General features: G+C 36.2%; 1 protein-coding gene across 1 annotated transcript; it reads right to left on the minus strand.

The window, feature by feature from the left end:
* Positions 1-606: 606 nt before the first annotated feature.
* Positions 607-7,388, minus strand: LOC127845735 (aquaporin-4-like). Its single transcript, XM_052376842.1, has 4 exons — positions 7,145-7,388; positions 3,791-4,447; positions 1,707-1,787; positions 607-1,346 (listed from the first exon to the last, which is right to left on the minus strand). Exons 2-4 carry the CDS (start codon positions 4,328-4,330, stop codon positions 1,128-1,130), a joined length of 840 nt encoding a protein of 279 aa, XP_052232802.1. The 5' UTR covers positions 4,331-4,447; positions 7,145-7,388; the 3' UTR covers positions 607-1,127.
* Positions 7,389-19,268: the final 11,880 nt, after the last annotated feature.

Below are 19,268 nucleotides of genomic sequence, written 5' to 3' on the forward strand. Positions count from 1 at the left end.
AACCAACAGTCTTGATGAAAGCTAAATCTGGGTAAAATATAAACAGATAATACCCATCAGCCACTCCGGCTATGTACGAAATTCCCGCAATATAACAAACAATAACACAAAATATGTTTCCAATATCCACGTTGATTTTTCCCAAAAATATTATTTCTTTGAGATCAAACAGTCAGCAGAAAAATGAGCAAATTAAGTCCAGTAAGGTTACTAAAAGACGGTAAAGGTGAATGTTATTTTACCTTAAACCTTTAACGCAGAAAGATGACAACTTGTTATATCATTAAATATATACATGTCAAACAATAAAATAAATGTTGTTAAATTAAGAAAATTTACACTTTCATATATGATTGTCTATGGTTATATGCCTAAATCCAATTTTTGTCTTTTACCTTTTATAAGTTAATTCAAAATATAGAATTTTAAAGAATAGTATAACTCAGTTTATATATACATGTATATATATATATATATATATATATATATATATATATATATATATATATATATATATATATATATATATATATATATATATATATATATATATATATGTATGAACATATGTGCAAACTATTTACAATTATGTTTTTATAGCTGCGGCTTAAAAACGTTTATGGTTCACATAATACATCAATGTCATGGCAATGTCGTAAACACAATACATGCCCTCTAGTATCAACATATGACTAAAATACACTAAAGCTTCACGATTACAAAAACATCCACACACTATAAATATAAAAACATCAGGAAACTTTTCAAAAAAATCAACAAGTGTTTCTGAATATCATGGAAACAAAATCATCATTATCATGATAAAAAATATATAACTCTGTCGTGTTAATAACAGTACTGCAAGCACGTCCGAATGTAAACCAAATATAAACAAAGACAAACACGGCGCACAGAAAAAAACAACAGAACAATTCAATTAAACGAAATTGACAGCTACCAAATGTTGACCAGATACTATATCAGACGCAGAAACAGTCAACTATTTTAATTTCAAACAAAAAATTGGCATTTTATGCATTATACACTTTGCGAGCATAACAAACTCTAAAATAAAACGGCAACTTGATAAAACTCTTTAAAACGGTCTACGACGTCAAAAGATGCCGTCAAAAGGAGTTACTTATCAATACTTCACCATCGCCTTTTTCTCCCTGTTCGGTGTCAATAACCCGGATGTTGGGTTTCTGCTCCGGGTATTTCCCGTCATCGAAATGCGACGCCATAAGGAGGTCACGTGCCTTCCTAAGGGACGCGTTTGAGGCCAGGAGGTTGTCGTATAGTAGCCCTCCCAGCAACCCTCCGGTGATTGGTCCAACCCAGTAGATCTGAAATAAGATGTTACCATTGTTATTTGTATTGTCGATGTTGCAAATGAATATTGTCGTGTCGCTATAAAACGTAGTTCTATATAAAAGAAAAACAACAACATATTTATATACTTGAATAGACAGAATAGTGTGGACATGATTCTCAATTTCGTATAGTTGAAATGGTCATGTATAGAAAGAAAAATGTGGCATAAAACTTGAGTGCTTCAGAATAGTTAAATGGCAGAATATTTGATCATTTTTTAACATGTGAACATCATGAAAACGCCACATTAATGTCTTTAAACTTTGTAAAGCCAACTCAGATACTTGAGTTTTATTGTTGCAATGATTATAAACCTAAACCTCGCTCTTTACCCAGTGGTCAGTCCAGATATCCATGATGACTGCTGGTCCCAGGCTTCTGGCGGGGTTCATGCTGGACCCAGTATACTCCACCTTCAACAAGGAACCAAATTGAATAAAGTTTTGAAACAAATGGATAATTCTTAATAATCATATATCAATAAATCTTTGTCCAAAACTAATTGTGACGTTTTCTTTGGTCACTATTTGACGCAGTTTGCCAATAACCATTAATGTAAAAAAGCATTTTAACGTACACTGGTTAAAACGCTTATTATAACATGCATCTATTGAAATTAATTGACAAAGTGCAATACTGTTTCATCTTAGTAATTAAGATAACACAAGTGTTGCTTGCATACATAAGACTTTAAAATTGACTTACCTCCCTGTTTATATCAATCATATTGTTCGTATGAAATTAAATGGAACATTAAAATAAGTATATGAGTTAACTGACTTACTTTACAGTTTCATGTGTTAATGTTCGTGTATTTGCCCGGTTATGCTATATCAATTAATATTTCAGATAAACGTACACGCAGTAATTACCTAGCAAATATGTTCACAAAACAAAAGCACCCCATAACGGGTGCCATGCTCGGCTGCGAAAGCTTGTTAGAATTTCTTTTTAGAGGACCTTGACCGTTGACCTAGTGACCCTAAATGGGTGTGGCGTGTAGAACTCATCAAGGTGCATCTACATATGAAGTTTCAAAGTTGTAGGTGGAAGCACTTTGATTTTAGAGGCAATGTTAAGGTTTTTGTTAAAGTTTGGTATTAGAGGTCACAGTGACATTGACCTTTGACCCAAAAATGGGTGTGGAGTGTAGAACTCATCAAGGCGCATATACATATGTAGTTTAAAAGTTGTAGGTGGAAGCACTTTGATTTTAGAGCCTATGTTAAAGTTTCATATTAGAGGTCACAGTAACCTTGACCTTTGACATAGTGACCCAACAATGGGTGTGGCGAGTAGAACTCATCAAGGTGCATCTACATATGAAGTTTCAAAGTTGTAGGTGGACGCACTTTGATTTTAGAGTCAATGTTAAGGTTTTAGCACGACGCCTACGGTGGACGGAGGACGGCGGACGAGCTGGCTATGACAATAGCTCGGGTTTTCTTTGAAAACAGTCTCGCTAATAAAATCAGACAAAATTATAAAATTACTATCATGACTCAATGAATTATTCCCCTTTTATTAGCCTGAAGTTTCGTGCTTTTTAACAATAAATTGATAAACTGCTGCAAAATTGTTTCAAGCATTTTAAAAAGCTAGTTACCCGGACGGACTACCAAATTTGACATTGCCTTGTCCGGACCTTACTCTACACGCCATGTGCGAACTGGCAACTACTAATTTCTATCCCTGTATATTGTTACAAAACGCGAATATCTCGGTTCGTGCTTCAGAAGCATAATACCAGTAATTATAGAGCTCTCGTTTAAACAAAACTGACCGGGTGAAACTGGACATTACCGGACAATATAACAAAAGCTACATACCTGGGGTAAAAAAACACAATAACTTTGAATAAGATAAAATTTATAAAAAAAATAACGGCTAAAAATAATTGCGAAAATTCCTACCGTTTGTTTAATATGTTAATATGTAATATAAGTTATGGTGGTAAAATTTCATTACCAAGTATTTTCATGTATACAGAACTTTGAAACAACTACTACGCTGCGATATTACAAATTCATCTGAAACATTGTGAGTTTAATTATGTCCCAATTGCTTGGTCTGAATTTCTTAGAAGTTTTAACTCAGTATTTATAATAATTTGCGGTGGCCGCTTATTTCATTGAACAGTAAAGCCATGTCATATTGACAGTTGACAGTACTATGGTGTGTTATTCGCAGTAAAATTGCAACTTAAAAAATCTGAATCTAGTCTTACAAAACACACTTAACAATATTGCACAAACTTGGAGCACACGGTTTGATAAAGATAGAACAACGCTGATCGGTCGAACAAAATATGAAGAGATGACAACTTATTTTTTTCCAAAATCGGAAAATTAGAAAATGTCTCCCTTGAAGTTTTTTTAAATGAACTGCTAATTACTATTTGTAAAATTTCGCTCACCGCCCAAAGATGGCCGATAGTAACAGCAAAGCCAATGGTAAGTGGGAAACTGCCGCCGAGGTCCGTCCTCTTGCTGTCACAGGCGGCGAACACCGTCAGTATAAGCACCATTGTGATCACAAGCTCGATCCCGAAACCTTGAGCAATAGTGACACCGGTGTTGAGGGTGGTCGTTCCCAATCCGCCAATCTGGAAGTCGGGCGTCAACGCCTTCAGGATTCCGGCGCCGGCGATGGAGCCAATGGATTGAGCGACGATGAAGAGGATGGCGCGGATGAGGCTGACGCGCCTTGTGATGAGCATGGCACATGTGACGGCCGGGTTAATGTGGCCGCCGCTGATGTGGCCAATGATCCACACACTGGTGGCGACGCCAAGCCCGAATGACAGGGCGATCTGAACAATGTCCAATGGGTCAGCTGTCCAGCCTTGCACTGTTGACCCAATACCGACAACCACGAGAATGAAAGTTCCTAAAAATTCTGCGAAAACCGCCTTCCAAAAGAGTAAGGTACGAACATCATCCAAACTTGTCTTCATTCTGCACAGAGCTATTTTCGCTGTTTTACAATCGAGGACTTACGCGTGCCACTGAAGAGTTTCTTACACAGACCGAGACAAATGTAGAATCAACGTATACGTCGAACGTCCGCCTTTCTGCAAATATAAAAATGGCGTCATTTTAATAAATAGAAGACCCCACATAGGGCACTTTGAAACAAATACTGACCAGTCGGACTGTCCCAAATTGTACAGTTTGGGGCTCCCTGGCTACCATTGTTATCCATTGGGCACGAAGTGTGTTTTGTTTTTCTAATATCTTAAACTGTGCCATACAGTATGTGTATTAACGCATGAATAATAAATAATTTTCACATCACTGTCGCGACGACATAAATTATATTATTCTCGTGGTAACATATTAAGTTAAAAACATGTGTACGCTTCACAATTCAAAGTGAATTTTGTTTCCTACGAATGTTGTTTAAATATTTAAAATAATAATTTATCACTTTGTTATTTCAACAAATGCCAAGATCTAAGTACAATAAAGCACTACCGCACTGTTCACCTCGCTGTGTTAAACCGGGCGGTGACGTAGAGTCATTATTTTGCATGCGCAATCGATGTCAGAACATTTGTAGTGGTCAATGTTCTATTTATTGCCTATATAATGTTTAACGTACCGAAACTGGTCATTTAGATGAAAGTTTATAAATAAATGTTTTGCGAGACAGGGATAGAAATTAGCGTTTCCTCGTTCGCCCAGAGCGAGGAAATTTAGGTCTGGCAAATTTAATTTTAAAATGTTGTGGTTCGTCCGGGCAACTAGCTTAAAAAACACTTTTCCTCAGTTGATCAGTGTATTTAGTTTTATAGAACACCGAGATTTAGTGTAAAAGTATGACATAGTGCATTCAGTCATGTCAGCAACTTTATAATATTGTATAAATGTGTTCTGTTAAAAATAATTTAAAGATAAATATGACGCCTAGTTAGCGAAACATTCCGTAAAAAAAGTTGGTTTCGATACCTGCAAGGTACAGTACACTTTATATAAATGGTTACGATTCGTTGAAATTGGCAATATTTTTCATAGCAACTTAATTAAGTTGGTTAACGTACATTATATATATTAATTCAATAAATTGCACAGTTGTCTATGTGCATATATCATAGTCATGCCATTTTACAGCAATCCAACAGTTTTCAAAGTTTTCACGTTTTACGTAATTATTCACTTCGTCGTTTTATTCTATGTTGCTTAATACACAATTGAAGTAGGAAATTAAACGCGAATTAATATAAAGTAACAACTTATTTTATTTAATACTTGTATTTAAAGTTGGAAACACATTACTGTTCACTGTTAAGTAAAGCGAAATTACTTGTAAGTTCATTAACAACTAATTAGCCTTCTGATTACGAATTAAGTAGTAAACAAACTTATCAGTGAGGAGATATTATGCGATGAATTAAATGATATACAAATCAACGATTCATTCTTACATTGTGTGATTTTATGTTTTATCACATGCTATACCCTGTTTCCCATGTAATACAACCATTACATATTTTTTTTTATCCCATTTTACAGCGAATTCGGTTGATTAAATATCATCTATAATCAACGGCAGGAAATGACGTCAATATTTCGACGAAATGACGTCATAAATCCAGCGAAATTATCCAGTCAAACTAATTTTGTTTAAACAAAAAGGTTTACAAAATAAAAAGGGGGATAAATAGAATAATAGATAAGTGTTGATTATGATCAGGTTTATCATGCTCGGCACATATATATCGTGCTTTTTGTTTTCTAAGCCTCGCATGATAAACCTGATCTATAATCAACACTAACCTATTATTCTATTTATATTACACGTGCGTAATACAACATTTTTAAGCGTTTTAATTGGCTTAGTTTCCGTTTATTGACCAATCGAATTTTGTTATTTTGCTGAAATGACGTTGCAACGTCAAATGACGTCACGAAATGTAAACAATATTCGGGATTTATCATTATGTTTGCGTTAATATTTATTTAATTTTTTAATTTGCTCATTTAAAAGCATGTGATAAAAAAGATCCGACACTCGTTGTCATATCATACCATATTTTATTAAACTCGTCCAGGAAATTCGTTAGTAAGCGCGCCAAAGGCTCGCTTACTAACAAAATTCCTGTACTCGTTTAATAAAATATGGTATGATATGACAACTCGTGCCCGATCCTATATGTAGCAAAAGCTTTAAAAATCGCATATATGTCCATATATATATAAGTAAAACGTGTATTCTGTTTGTATGTACGTTGTGTTTTCCTTTCATTCCATCATTTAAATTTTCTGCTTATCGTAAATTGCAAAAGTAGGTTTAAGAAATGAAATATATATACCTGTTCTAAATTAAAAAATTTATCCGGCAAAAAGTATGTTCATCCGAGCAGGAAATGTACACATGTATGACTTGTTGTTACTGAAAGGTTTGTCGCTTTTATGCGAATAGGATATGGCCTGCGGCCGGTTTGATAATAACAGCTTCTTCATGTGTACATGTAGGCCTTAAAGGTTAGTCCGAACATGTTCGTTTCTCGCTACCCGAGCCTCCCTTACAATGGCTCGATCCGATATAATTGTGAAGAGTTTATCGGATATTGTTCGGTCTTCATCGGTATTCGCTACCTAAGCATTTTATTGTCTGTATTGCTTAATAAGTGTTTTTGTTTTGATAGCGTTATTTCCAGTCTATGATTTACATTTACCGACATCTATAAAATATCATTTCTGTTATCGTTCATGTTGACCATTTGTTAAATAACAAACATGAATATAAATGATAAATCAGTACTTACCTACTGGTACTCTGTTTTCCTGATCCGACCTCTTAAACTAAAGTACTTTGAGTGCGCTTAATGCACATATATATATATATCAAAGTACTTAAATAAACAACGTTTGTGGTAAATCTATCACAATCGGTTAATTTATATACGTGTGAATCCTTTTTCACAACTGTCACAATCGGTTTATAAAACCGACATATGAAAACGAAAAATTATGAATAATAGATGTCAACGTAACATTGTCCAGCAATCTATTGTTGTTTATGCTAAGCGACCAAGGAACAAAGGCCGAAAGGTGAGAGTGTATCCGAGTGTATCGGTCAGCGATTTGTAAAACCAGTATAAGCTGGTTTTATGTTTGCGATTTGATGCGTATAAGGTGCGAAGGAGAATAATATTTGTCCAATGTGTTTTACGTCTTACCGTACCCGGTATGCAACATTTTAGACCTCAAATACATAGCGCCCTTCTTTACTTGCTTATGTTCTTTACTTTAGATTAATATCAGAGGGGGTAATCACGTGACAAACAAGATGGCGACGTCCAAACCGAGGCAGGTATTTTTCGTCGTTTTATACCCTTTATTACTTGTATTTATTTTTTTAAATTCCGCTCACTTTCCAGCCATATTAGGAAGAAAGTTACTGGCTTTTATTTCATAGTAATATTCGCTTTACATCTCGACTTTACTCGCTGCGAAATTTCTTAGCGGGATGACCTAATAAGGGCTCCACTAAGAAAATTTGCGGGGAGTAAAGTCGAGATATACAGCGAATTTAAATACGAAATCAACGCTAATCACCGTTTTACTGATATGGCTGGAAAGTGAGCGTCATTTAAAAAAATAAACAAAAAAGTAATAAAGGGTATAAAACGGCGAAAAATAACTGTCTTGGCATGAACGTCGCCATCTTGACTATCACGTGATTACCCCTTCTGATATTGATTGGCTGTAGTAATGGCGTCAATCGAAAAAAGAGGATTAATAGGCTAAATATGGTATACCGGTACCAGAAACGTACATATCAATGTTATCTACGGTACTCTTATGAGGTTCTTCGGTCGACTTCTTTTAAAGGGGCCTTTTCTCAGATTTTGGCATGTATTGAAGTTTGGCATTAAAGACTTAATTTTGATAAATGTAAACATTGGATCTAAAAAGCTCCAGTAAAAAAACAACAATACAATTTTAAAAGAAAAGAAAAAAGTAACCCTCAACTAGGCTCGAACCACTGACCCCTGGAGTCCACAGTATCACAAAATATTACGTCAACAACAGAACTCTCCAAGTTATTCAGTCGTTTTGCGTTGCAACGCTTTATAATTTTCAGATTTTTAAATCGTCAAAAGATGCATATAATGGATATTTTAGAGCGCGTTAAATGTTCAGTATTACTGTTTCCTCACAAATATCATAACTAAAACGAAAATTTGTGAACCTGAAACAACTTTTTTAATTTTGTCAATTTACCAAAACGTGAAAAGGCCCCTTCAAGAAATGGGATAATAGTTGCTTCTGATATGTATGTGGTTCGCAAAAAAATGAAATCTATGAAATGATGCCAAAGCAGCAGCGTGGGAGATTTAAATAGCATCGAGAAAAAAAAGCATCATCGTTGTCGCATTTGTAGACTATGCGGTCTATCGGCATTAATTGACAAGCTGTTGGATTTCATTAAGCTTATAAAACATATCGGTCGAGCTTCTTAAAAAAGGGGCTTAATGCATGTGTGTACAGTGTGGTCCAAGTTTAGCCGTGCGGACGTATCGAGGATAATACTTTCCGTTTTTATAGAATTTTACATTTTAATGAGAATCCAATATAGGAGGAAAGTGTCAACCTGATTAGCCTGTGCAGTCTGCACAGGCTATTCCGGGGTAATTCTTAACGCAAGTGCATTTTACCTCAGTTTTCCTTAAAGGGCGGATCATATGAAGTCTTTCAATAAAACCACAATTTCATAAAGTCAATTACAACATAAAGCGTATTAAACGACGACGACTAAAAGATTATCGTCTTGTTCTCATTTCTGGCATGTTAACGCCTCTGAATTGTCACTCTGGCTTGTTGGCAGGTTTGAGTAGTCGCCAATACATAAACACGCGAAAACGGTGTTCAGTTGTCGTTCTGGCATGTTATCTTATTTTCGCGCATCAATCCTGCCAACACGCTGACAGGTTGTGGAACAAATCACCCCATGTTTAAACATTACACAATTACTTCAGTATTTCATCATGTAACATTTGGTTAATTTGATATATTTTCAGTACAGACTGAAGTATATGTTTTAGATTCTTACAAAACTATGTTCAGATTAATGCAGAACTGACGGGAAAATCCTTGCATACCACACATAGCATTTCAAAAACGTGTCCCACACATAGCATTATTGCATTTTTAAGCACACTCTCCGAATCAGAAGTATTTGTGCAAACATACAATGTATGTAGCTTCTCTATGAAGAATTACAATGTCCGCCCTATTTTTTAAACCTTCGACAATATTACAATGAACGTTTTTGTTGATTGAATAAAAAAAATTCCACTTTTCAATTTCAATTCGTGTCTTTTCAAACGCGCGGTTGCACTTTTTGGAAAAAATACTAAATTAATTTTGCGCAAACTTAACACAGTTGTGTATTTGACAATGACCGGGCTCTCGTCTTTGTTTTTTTTGAAAATGGTTTTGAATTAATGAAGAAATTATCAACAACGCTACCTGAAGCGATGGTTTGTTGACATCCGATTGTACCACACATAGCCGAAAAAGTCACGTGGTACAGGCACCTTGGAAAACCGACGGTGCTTGTCGTAAGACACGTCAATTATGGTTTAAGGCACATTTATTTGAATTCAAAACATTGTCGTGGCATTTAAGCTCTATTGTAAATAAAAATAAAAGTGTTTCCTATACTTTATGTTAACAGGAAGGCATTGAAAAGAAATAAAATATAGTATTCCATATGGTCGTTTTCATCTTAATGTATTTACGTATCATCGTGTACGATTATTTTCTGATATATTGTTCCTTACATAAATTTGCCCGTCTTTGTCTAAATGAATGGTTTAGATCCGTAAAATACGACCAAACGAGTGTGGACAGACCGGTCACAATTTCCTTAAATGGATCGCACGTGCTAAATATGGACCGCTCGCGACATACAAAATGTATATTAATCGAATTATTTCACTCCTATGTGTTACACACAACCAATTTGGATTGAAACTAATTTTTATTTATACACTTCTTGCCAAGGTGTGATCTTTGATCTTGAAGCTTATACTGCATAATACATTCTATAAAAATGCTCGTTTCAATATAAAAAATGGGAAAACCCACCTCGGTTCTAAGGCTTTTTTTCGACCAGCCATCAGCCCCTAATTGAACATGGACATCAGCCATCTGCTTCGGTCAAACTGCAATTTGGGACTGCCTGTCTTTGTTCGTACTGGTTTATCAGGTACGACACTTCCCGCCTATAATTTTATTTGTTTAGAAAAAAAACGATACAATGAAGTGATAAATTCCATAAAGCTGAAAGTGTCGACTCTGATTACCTGTGCGGAATGCACTTTCCGCACCTTCATAAAGCCCGGTTTTCTACAGCGATAATTATTTTCCTTTTTTTTGGTGGAAGGAATTTTCTTTTTTAAGACCAATAAATCTATCTAAATGCTTACTAAAAGTAAGTTTGAGTAAAAGAACACAAAAAGAGATTGCGAATTAAGAATATTTGTCAAACGTCAGGAAAATACTACTGTCCGGAAAATCCTCGCCAACCAGTAGAAGTGTCGCAGCCTTTTCTAAAATTCGATACTGCAGCATCCGAATCTAAATTAAGACCGATGGAAAAAAACACTTTGTTAGCGTTTAAGCAATCTTTTTATAACAATGACAAGAAATAATTGGAAGAATGAGAACTTTTTTTCAGCAGTTAGCATAAATGCAATTTTTGTTAAAAACCTGTGTTTACACATAACTCTTTTAATTTAGAGAAAGTGCGTACAAAATGCAATTATGATGATTCTGTATAATATAACACATGGTAATGCCAAGAATGAGAAAGTATATATTGTTCGACACGAACACAAAACTTAAGTTTGCCTTCTTTCAAGTTCTAAGCCTCACCGGATATATCTCTTCAATACCGACACCAACCGTGTTTTCTATGAGTTCACTTCAAGAATATTTTAATAAGGATTATTCAAAGACATAAAGTTTAAAGACTTAAATGAGTGATATGAAATCTTAACATGTTATTTGCGTTTAAAATGCTTATATTGAATATTTTGGAGACAAGTGGAGACACTATTAGACCTTTTAATACAAAACAATAAATGTTTTTGTAACAAACTTTAATTGCGTAACTATTACTGCAAGGAGAGAAACTATATAAGATTTATTTCTTTCGTTTCAATCCTTTTATTATACTGATTGTATTGTAAATTACTTGATGTACACTGTGTTTGCCAAAAGAAATAAATACGTTTAAACTAACAAACTTGTGACACTAACAACTGTTCTCTGATATTATATTAAGTTCATAACAAATATAGTTTAACCAAAGTAGCAACATATATTGACCGAATATTGAGCATTAAACAACAAATAAACAAGTATAAACTAGAAATGGCGCGGCAGAGGCCGACGCGTATCCCCACGCCGAATGTTTGACCTAGGTGTGCCCCAGGGTTGGCAATGGGGCCATGCATAGCTGAGATTGCCCGTATTGTCATAAGAGAAGTTCATCATCAATTAGAAGTGAATTGGTGTAGAAATGAAGAAGTTATAGTAAAAGGCAATTTTGGGTGGGTGTGACATATGTGGGCGCCCCAGGGTTGGTAATTGTGCCATGCATAGTTGAGATTGACCGTATTGTCATAAGAGAAGTTCAGTATCAATTTGAAGTGAATCGGTGTAGAAATGAAGAAATTATAGTAAAAGGCAATTTTGGGCGGGTGTGGTCTATGTGGGCGGGGCCCCAGGGTTGGTAATGGGGCCATGCATAGTTGAGATTGACCGTATTGTCATAAGAGAGGTTCAGTATCAATTTGAAGTGAATCGGTGTAGAAATGAAGAAATTATAGTAAAAGGCAATTTTGGGTGGGTGTGGTCTATGTGGGCGGGGCGCCCCAGGGTTGGTAATGGGGCCATGCATAGTTGAGATTGACTGTATTGTCATAAGAGAAGTTCAATATCAATTTGAAGTGAATCGGTGTAGAAATGAAGAAATTATAGTAAAGGCAATTTTGGGTGGGTGTGGTCTATGTGGGCGGGGCCCCAGGGTTGGTTATGGGGCCATGCATAGTTGAGATTGACCCTAATGTCATAAGAGAAGTTCAGTATCAATTTGAAGTGAATCCGTGTAGAAATGAAAAAATTATAGTAAATGGAATTTTTTGGTGGGTGTGGCCTATGTGGGCGGGCGCCCCAGGGTTGGGATTGGGGCCATGCATAGTTGAGATTGACCATAATGTCATAACAAAAGTTCAGTATCAATTTGAAGTGAATCCGTGTAGAAATGAAAAAAATATAGTAAATGGAAATTTTTGGTGGGTGTGGCCTATGTGGGCGGGGCGCCCCAGGGTTGGGAATGGGGCCATGCATGGTTGAGATTGACCGTATTGTCATAAGAGAGGTCCAGTATCAATTTGAAGTGAATCGGTGTAGAAATGAAGAAATTATAGTAAAAGGCAATTTTGGGTGGGTGTGGTCTATGTGGGCGGGGCGCCCCAGGGTTGGTAATGGGGCCATGCATAGTTGAGATTGACTGTATTGTCATAAGAGAAGTTCAATATCAATTTGAAGTGAATCGGTGTAGAAATGAAGAAATTATAGTAAATGCAATTTTGGGTGGGTGTGGTCTATGTGGGCGGGGCCCCAGGGTTGGTTATGGGGCCATGCATAGTTGAGATTGACCCTAATGTCATAAGAGAAGTTCAGTATCAATTTGAAGTGAATCCGTGTAGAAATGAAAAAATTATAGTAAATGGAATTTTTTGGTGGGTGTGGCCTATGTGGGCGGGCGCCCCAGGGTTGGGATTGGGGCCATGCATAGTTGAGATTGACCCTAATGTCATAACAAAAGTTCAGTATCAATTTGAAGTGAATCCGTGTAGAAATGAAAAAATTATAGTAAATGGAAATTTTTGGTGGGTGTGGCCTATGTGGGCGGGGCGCCCCAGGGTTGGGAATGGGGCCATGCATGGTTGAGATTGACCGTATTGTCATAAGAGAGGTCCAGTATCAATTTGAAGGGAATCGGTGTAGAAATAAAGAAGTAAATGTAAAATAACCTAAAAAAATGAGTGATAATTTCTGACGCGGCCCCACCCCAACCGCTATAACTTTTGACCCAGGGGTCAGATCAAAATTCCAAATAGTGCAGGGTCGCACATATGCTCATAGCTACCATGTGTGTAAGTTTAAAGGTTCTAGTGCTTTTAGTGTAGGAGGAGATAGTGGCCAGGACGGACAGACAGACAGACAGACAGACAGACAGACAGACAGACAGACAGACAGACAGACAGACAGACAGACAGACAGACAGACAGACAGACAGACAGACAGACAGACAGACAGACAGACAGACGGACGGACGGACGGACGGACGGACGGACGGACGGACGGACGGACGGACGGACGGACGGACGGACGGACGGACGGACGGACGGACGGACGGACGGACGGACGGACGGACGGACGGACGGACGGACGGACGGACGGACGGACGGACGGACGGACGGACGGACGGACGGACGGACGGCGGAGATAACCACAATATCCCCACCTTTTTTTCAAAAAGCGTGGGGATAATAAAATACCAAATGTGATGCATGTTTTATTAAGTCGCATTTATAAATCAAACAGAAACATACACAACATGTTTCATTACAGCTGGGTGGTAATATTACGACATAATCTACACAATGCTTTAACATTTGAAAGTTGCGAAGTATGCGATACTACGAACTACTGTAAAATCATTAAAGTTCGTGTGGTACTAATTTTCGTGGATTTCGTGGTTCCGCCGAACCACGAATTCAAGTACCAACGATTTTTGATACATTTTAATCCGAAATCGGTCTTTTTTGAATGGCATTTCCGCCATTTTCTTTTGTTGTCGGTTGTCCGAGATATTTGTTTTTTGTAATAGTAACTTCACTTCAGTAGGTCACATTACACTTTTATCTCGACTAATTAAAATATTTCAAAATTGTAAATGGTGTTGTTATTTTCCACGAATTTGTTGTAAATTAAATATGTTTGAACTAAGATGTTTATGATTACTTAGTATGATAAGAACTACGATGTTAATGATTAATCAGTATGAATAACAAGTAGTGTGTTTATATAAAATATCAATTTGTTCGCCATCCAGTGCATTAAAAAAACACTAAAGTCGTGCGAGTTTTTCTTTTTTCGGCGTAAGCTGAATAAGCCAGCTTTTCACCCTGACTTGACCTTTGTTAGTGTCCAATAATACTCAAATAAAATTTCCCGCGGCTAGGTACGAATGAATACACTTCATTTATTCCATTGGCTGATTTGAGTATAACACCAGAACATTGGAAACATATCCGCGTCTTTGTAACACTGTTTTACTGCATGAAACAATTTTATCTCTAATGAAAAGGCCCAATAGATAGAACAGTTTTACAATCAATTTTCGACATAAATACAGTTTGTGCGTTCACCTTTTATTTTCAGAGAATTACCAGCGCAAAAGCGTTTAACTAAAGGCTATGTTGTCATATTTAGTACTTACTTGCATTGCATTTCAACCCGCGATGTTTCGGGTCAATACGCGGTCATTTTGTGAAAGTCAGAGTTTATATACAGTTCATCACCGGAGTTCGCAAAAGGGGTTGCGATCATTGTGTCTCACTGACAATAACGTAGTGACTGTAATGCATTGCATTCCAATCCGCAAGGTATCAAGGTCAGTTTGCGGTCAGTTGCAGAAATCTTTATATAAACGCCGTCTCGTAAACTTTGTGCACTTGAAGTCTGTTTTGATCAGAAAGATACTAAATAAAGATATTCGGCGATATTATTGTGGTATGTCAATCATCGATTTTTAATATGGTTTCAAAATTTGCATGATAAGGACCAATTTTGATAAAATTAATTAGAAATATTTATCCATTTAGACCAGTTTTTAAGCATGACCACAATAATTCGCTATACTATAATTAAGCAATTAAATAAGATTCGAGTATTGCCGGCTGACCTATATGCACTCGTTTATTTTCATGTTTCTTGTGTTTTTCTATTCTGTAAATATAGATATCTGAGTAATAATATCACATAAAGCAAAATAAGCCACGAAATCTGGCGCAACACCCCGTAATTGATTTGCTTATGATGTAGCTAACAACTGCGAAGAAAAAAGGCATCCGCTACTTTTTATCTCATAGAGATAACTTTTGATCGTTCATAAACATCGACCACAATCAACGCCGTATATCTTTTTAAAAGATATTTCTTGTTATTCATCATTGCAAATATACGTTTTATTCATCATGGTTAATAAACGTAACGCGCAATTTTTGCCCTGGTTTCGTCACAGTAAGAAGCGTACTCCCCACGCTTCCGTTAACGTCCAATGACCATTTCTTCTACTGCATCGTTAGCGGCCTGTGTTAATAAAGCTTCAGTCGTAGACAGAGCCTTTGCAGGGTCGGGCAATCCTGCCATAGTAGGAGAACGTGTCGGTACTTTTCCCGTTTTCAACCATTGTGAAAGAGACATTGTTTGAACGCAAGTTAATGCGATATGTTGTTTTATTGATAAGTGTTTGGTTGATAATGCTTTTATAATCAAGCACGGTATATAAACTGTACATCAACGACTATCCTCTTTTACGGGACATCGTCAAATTAACATTTTGAAGATTTATCACATATGTCAATTAATGCCAATTAAACTTAAAAGAGACATTACAGTTTTCACACCTGTATTTTGGGGACCTTATTACTCAATTGTTACGACTAGGGGACCTATTGCGCTGTGATTTACAAATATTGTTAAAACAACATTGATGGCAATTAGCGAGTGGGGACCCACAAGTGCGCCGCTTTATCGCTCTTATCGACAATTATCGGAAACACTTTCACGCTTCAGTGCACATTAACCTCGAGTCGTGCTGTCAACACAGATAAGCAGATTATGCTTCGTTATTACTCTGGTTGTTTTATTAAAACCTTAATAATTATGGCGGTAAGTTGTTTTTTATTTGAAATCCACGAAATTACGTGTCAACGAAATAGTTGTTTTTTATTTGAAATCCACGAAATTACGTGTCAACGAATTAGTTGTTTTTTATTAAACCACGAAATTGCATACCGACGAATTTCTATACGTTTACAGTATTCCGTGTCTCCATTTACTATTGGTTGTATCGCGTTTCTACTGTTCTTTAACTGTACTGAAAACAGTGACATTTTTAGCATTAACATGGATAGTTTTGTTGAATTATTTAATTGTTAACAAGTGCATTTACAATAATAGTATTTCAAGTTCATTAAAAAAAATAGAAGTACTATTGGCATATGTAGTATTATGTACATGTTGATATGTTTTTAATGTTTGTTGATATATATATAATACTTCCGGGTGTTTTATAAAGCGATCTTGAATAAACAAAGATTTACAAATACATGTGTAGGTCTCTTATCAGCATACATGCTAGCCTCTCGCTATGCGGAATGTTCGTTATATTTGGTTTGATCTTTGAGACACATTATAAAGGAGATAAATCTTACACAAAGATAGAAATGACGTTCAAATAAGAAATGGTATTCTGTTTAAACCTTATTGGGTTCTTAAAAAAGCAAGCACCGTCTTTCTTTTACCCTTGAGTTTCAAAACCGCCCGGTTTCAATCCGCAGAGGCAAGGTGTATGTTCTTATTTCAAGCAATGTAAGATCTCAAGTGCATTGGTGGTTGCATAGATACATAATTTTCACATGCACGTTTGTTTTAAATTCGCCGGTAAATTGTGAGCTTGGGTTGGCATACGAGATCATGTTTTGCCATTTGTCATCATGCATACGTGAAAATGTCTCGTTAGGTTGCACAGATCGAGTAAATTGAATTGCTAAATACACGTTTCACGTCAGAACACCACCCTATATATTGCTATGTATTTAGCTCAATTTCGCGAAGTTTTGGATGGCTTCAAGTGTTATCTGAGTCCCGGTCAGGATCTTCACATCTCTTTTGCTCGAACTTGTTTCGAGTAGCACACAGTTTTTTATCGATTAGGATTGATTTGTACCACGCTATAATGTGTGCCACAGCTGTTGTAAACTTGTCATCAACCCAATCGTAAATTGATTCGAGCAACAGGATTCAATGGAAAGAGTCCTATTTCGACGAAAATTCATCAACACTACACAAACTGACATCATATCATTCTTATACAACTAACCAATAAATAAATAGTTTGGTCTTATATTACTGTGATCTGTATATAGTGCCAATACATGTTTAGCATCATGGTGCTGTTTCTTACATGTACTCGTAAATCTCCTTCGTAAAAACGAGCTGATCTGATACAATATAGTTTGACAAACGGAATAGTTTTTAGTGAAAAAAAATCCATCACAAGAACTGATACCATATTGTCATGAATATAAATATTTCCGGTAGACAAAGACTTAACGTATGAGCCTGGGAAACGGGGTTACATGCATGCGCGTGAACTTCCGTTCAAGATTAGCCTGTGTAGGTCGCACAAGCTAAGCAAGGACGACACGTTCCGCTTTTTTGGATTTTTTTTTGTTTTAAGGAGATTTCTTTTAAACGAAAATCCAGTCCGGGTGGAAATCGCGCTAATCTGGGACGACACTTTACGCACAAGCTCATTGATAATGCCATGTATTAGACGACGCTTTGTCGTATTAATGTGTAAGATCTATCTTGTTGCAGCTGTCCCTTTCGTTTAACCCATTTATGCCTAGTGGACTCTCCCATCCTTCTTAATTGGATCAACGTATTTCCAAAATAAGGAATGTCTAGTATATTTATTTCTATATTTAGAATATTTCTTACATAAATTCCTTTAAGCAAACAGCGCAGACCCTGATGAGACGCCGCATCGTGCGGCGTCTCATCTGGGTCTACGCTGTTTGCGAAGGCCTTTTTTCTAGACGTTTAATAAATTACTGGTATCCGAACATTTAGAGACACATTATCAATAGTTATTTTACGTTCGTAATTGCCATGCACATGATGTCACTTACCCGACGGCATCCACTAATAATAGCCCATGATTGTACAATTGTTCGCAGTATACAATTATTTGCGTTACAAAAGCTATGTTTTACAATGAATTTAAATATAAGTTCTTTCTTTGAAAACAGGAAATAACATTAAGTCTATATAATATCGACAATCGAATTCAACGATTAGCATGTCATGTAGTAGTCTAAATACGTAAACAATGCAAGACAGTGTGAAAGCTATGATTACGTTGTTGTCTGCATTATCTTAAAGCATTCTTACAACTTATGATTGGACATGAAACAATTGGAATTTACTTGTCTCAATAATCGTTACGAGCCATTGTTTATTATGTAACTGATACTAGTTTGCTTAAGGGGTAATTACGTTTATTTTCTCAGTAAAGTGAGATAAATATTTTCACACGTGCTTGGGAGAGTATCAACAAGTACATTTTCTCGCTTAATTGAAAAATATTACACATTAATGTGGACATTTTTAACTTGAGTAAATTGTTCAAGGTATTACACTACGTTGCATAATGTAGCCGTTTACTGCTTTAACAAAAAACAGCGTTTCTTTCGAACCGGGAGTTTCTATGGTAATGGTCAAAACTATAACACAGTCTTGAACCCCTTGTCAAACTTAGTATTTATAATCAGGGTACCGTTTTACTAACAATACTTAAGTATTGCGTAAGTATTGGCGTAAGTTGACAAGTTACGAATAACGTACGCATTTTGTAAGTGCGTTTTACTAACATTGCGTAAGTTTGACATCGTACGTACGTGAAAAAATGATTGTAACTCTCCAACTTTGAGGTAACATGTAAACAAACAACAACAACTCTGACGGTTAAACTTTACTATTTTTACTTTGTTGTTTTATGTTACCCATCTGCTT

This window comes from Dreissena polymorpha, chromosome 9 (genome assembly GCF_020536995.1).
Source record: "Dreissena polymorpha isolate Duluth1 chromosome 9, UMN_Dpol_1.0, whole genome shotgun sequence".
In the NCBI taxonomy this organism is placed as follows: domain Eukaryota; kingdom Metazoa; phylum Mollusca; class Bivalvia; order Myida; family Dreissenidae; genus Dreissena; species Dreissena polymorpha.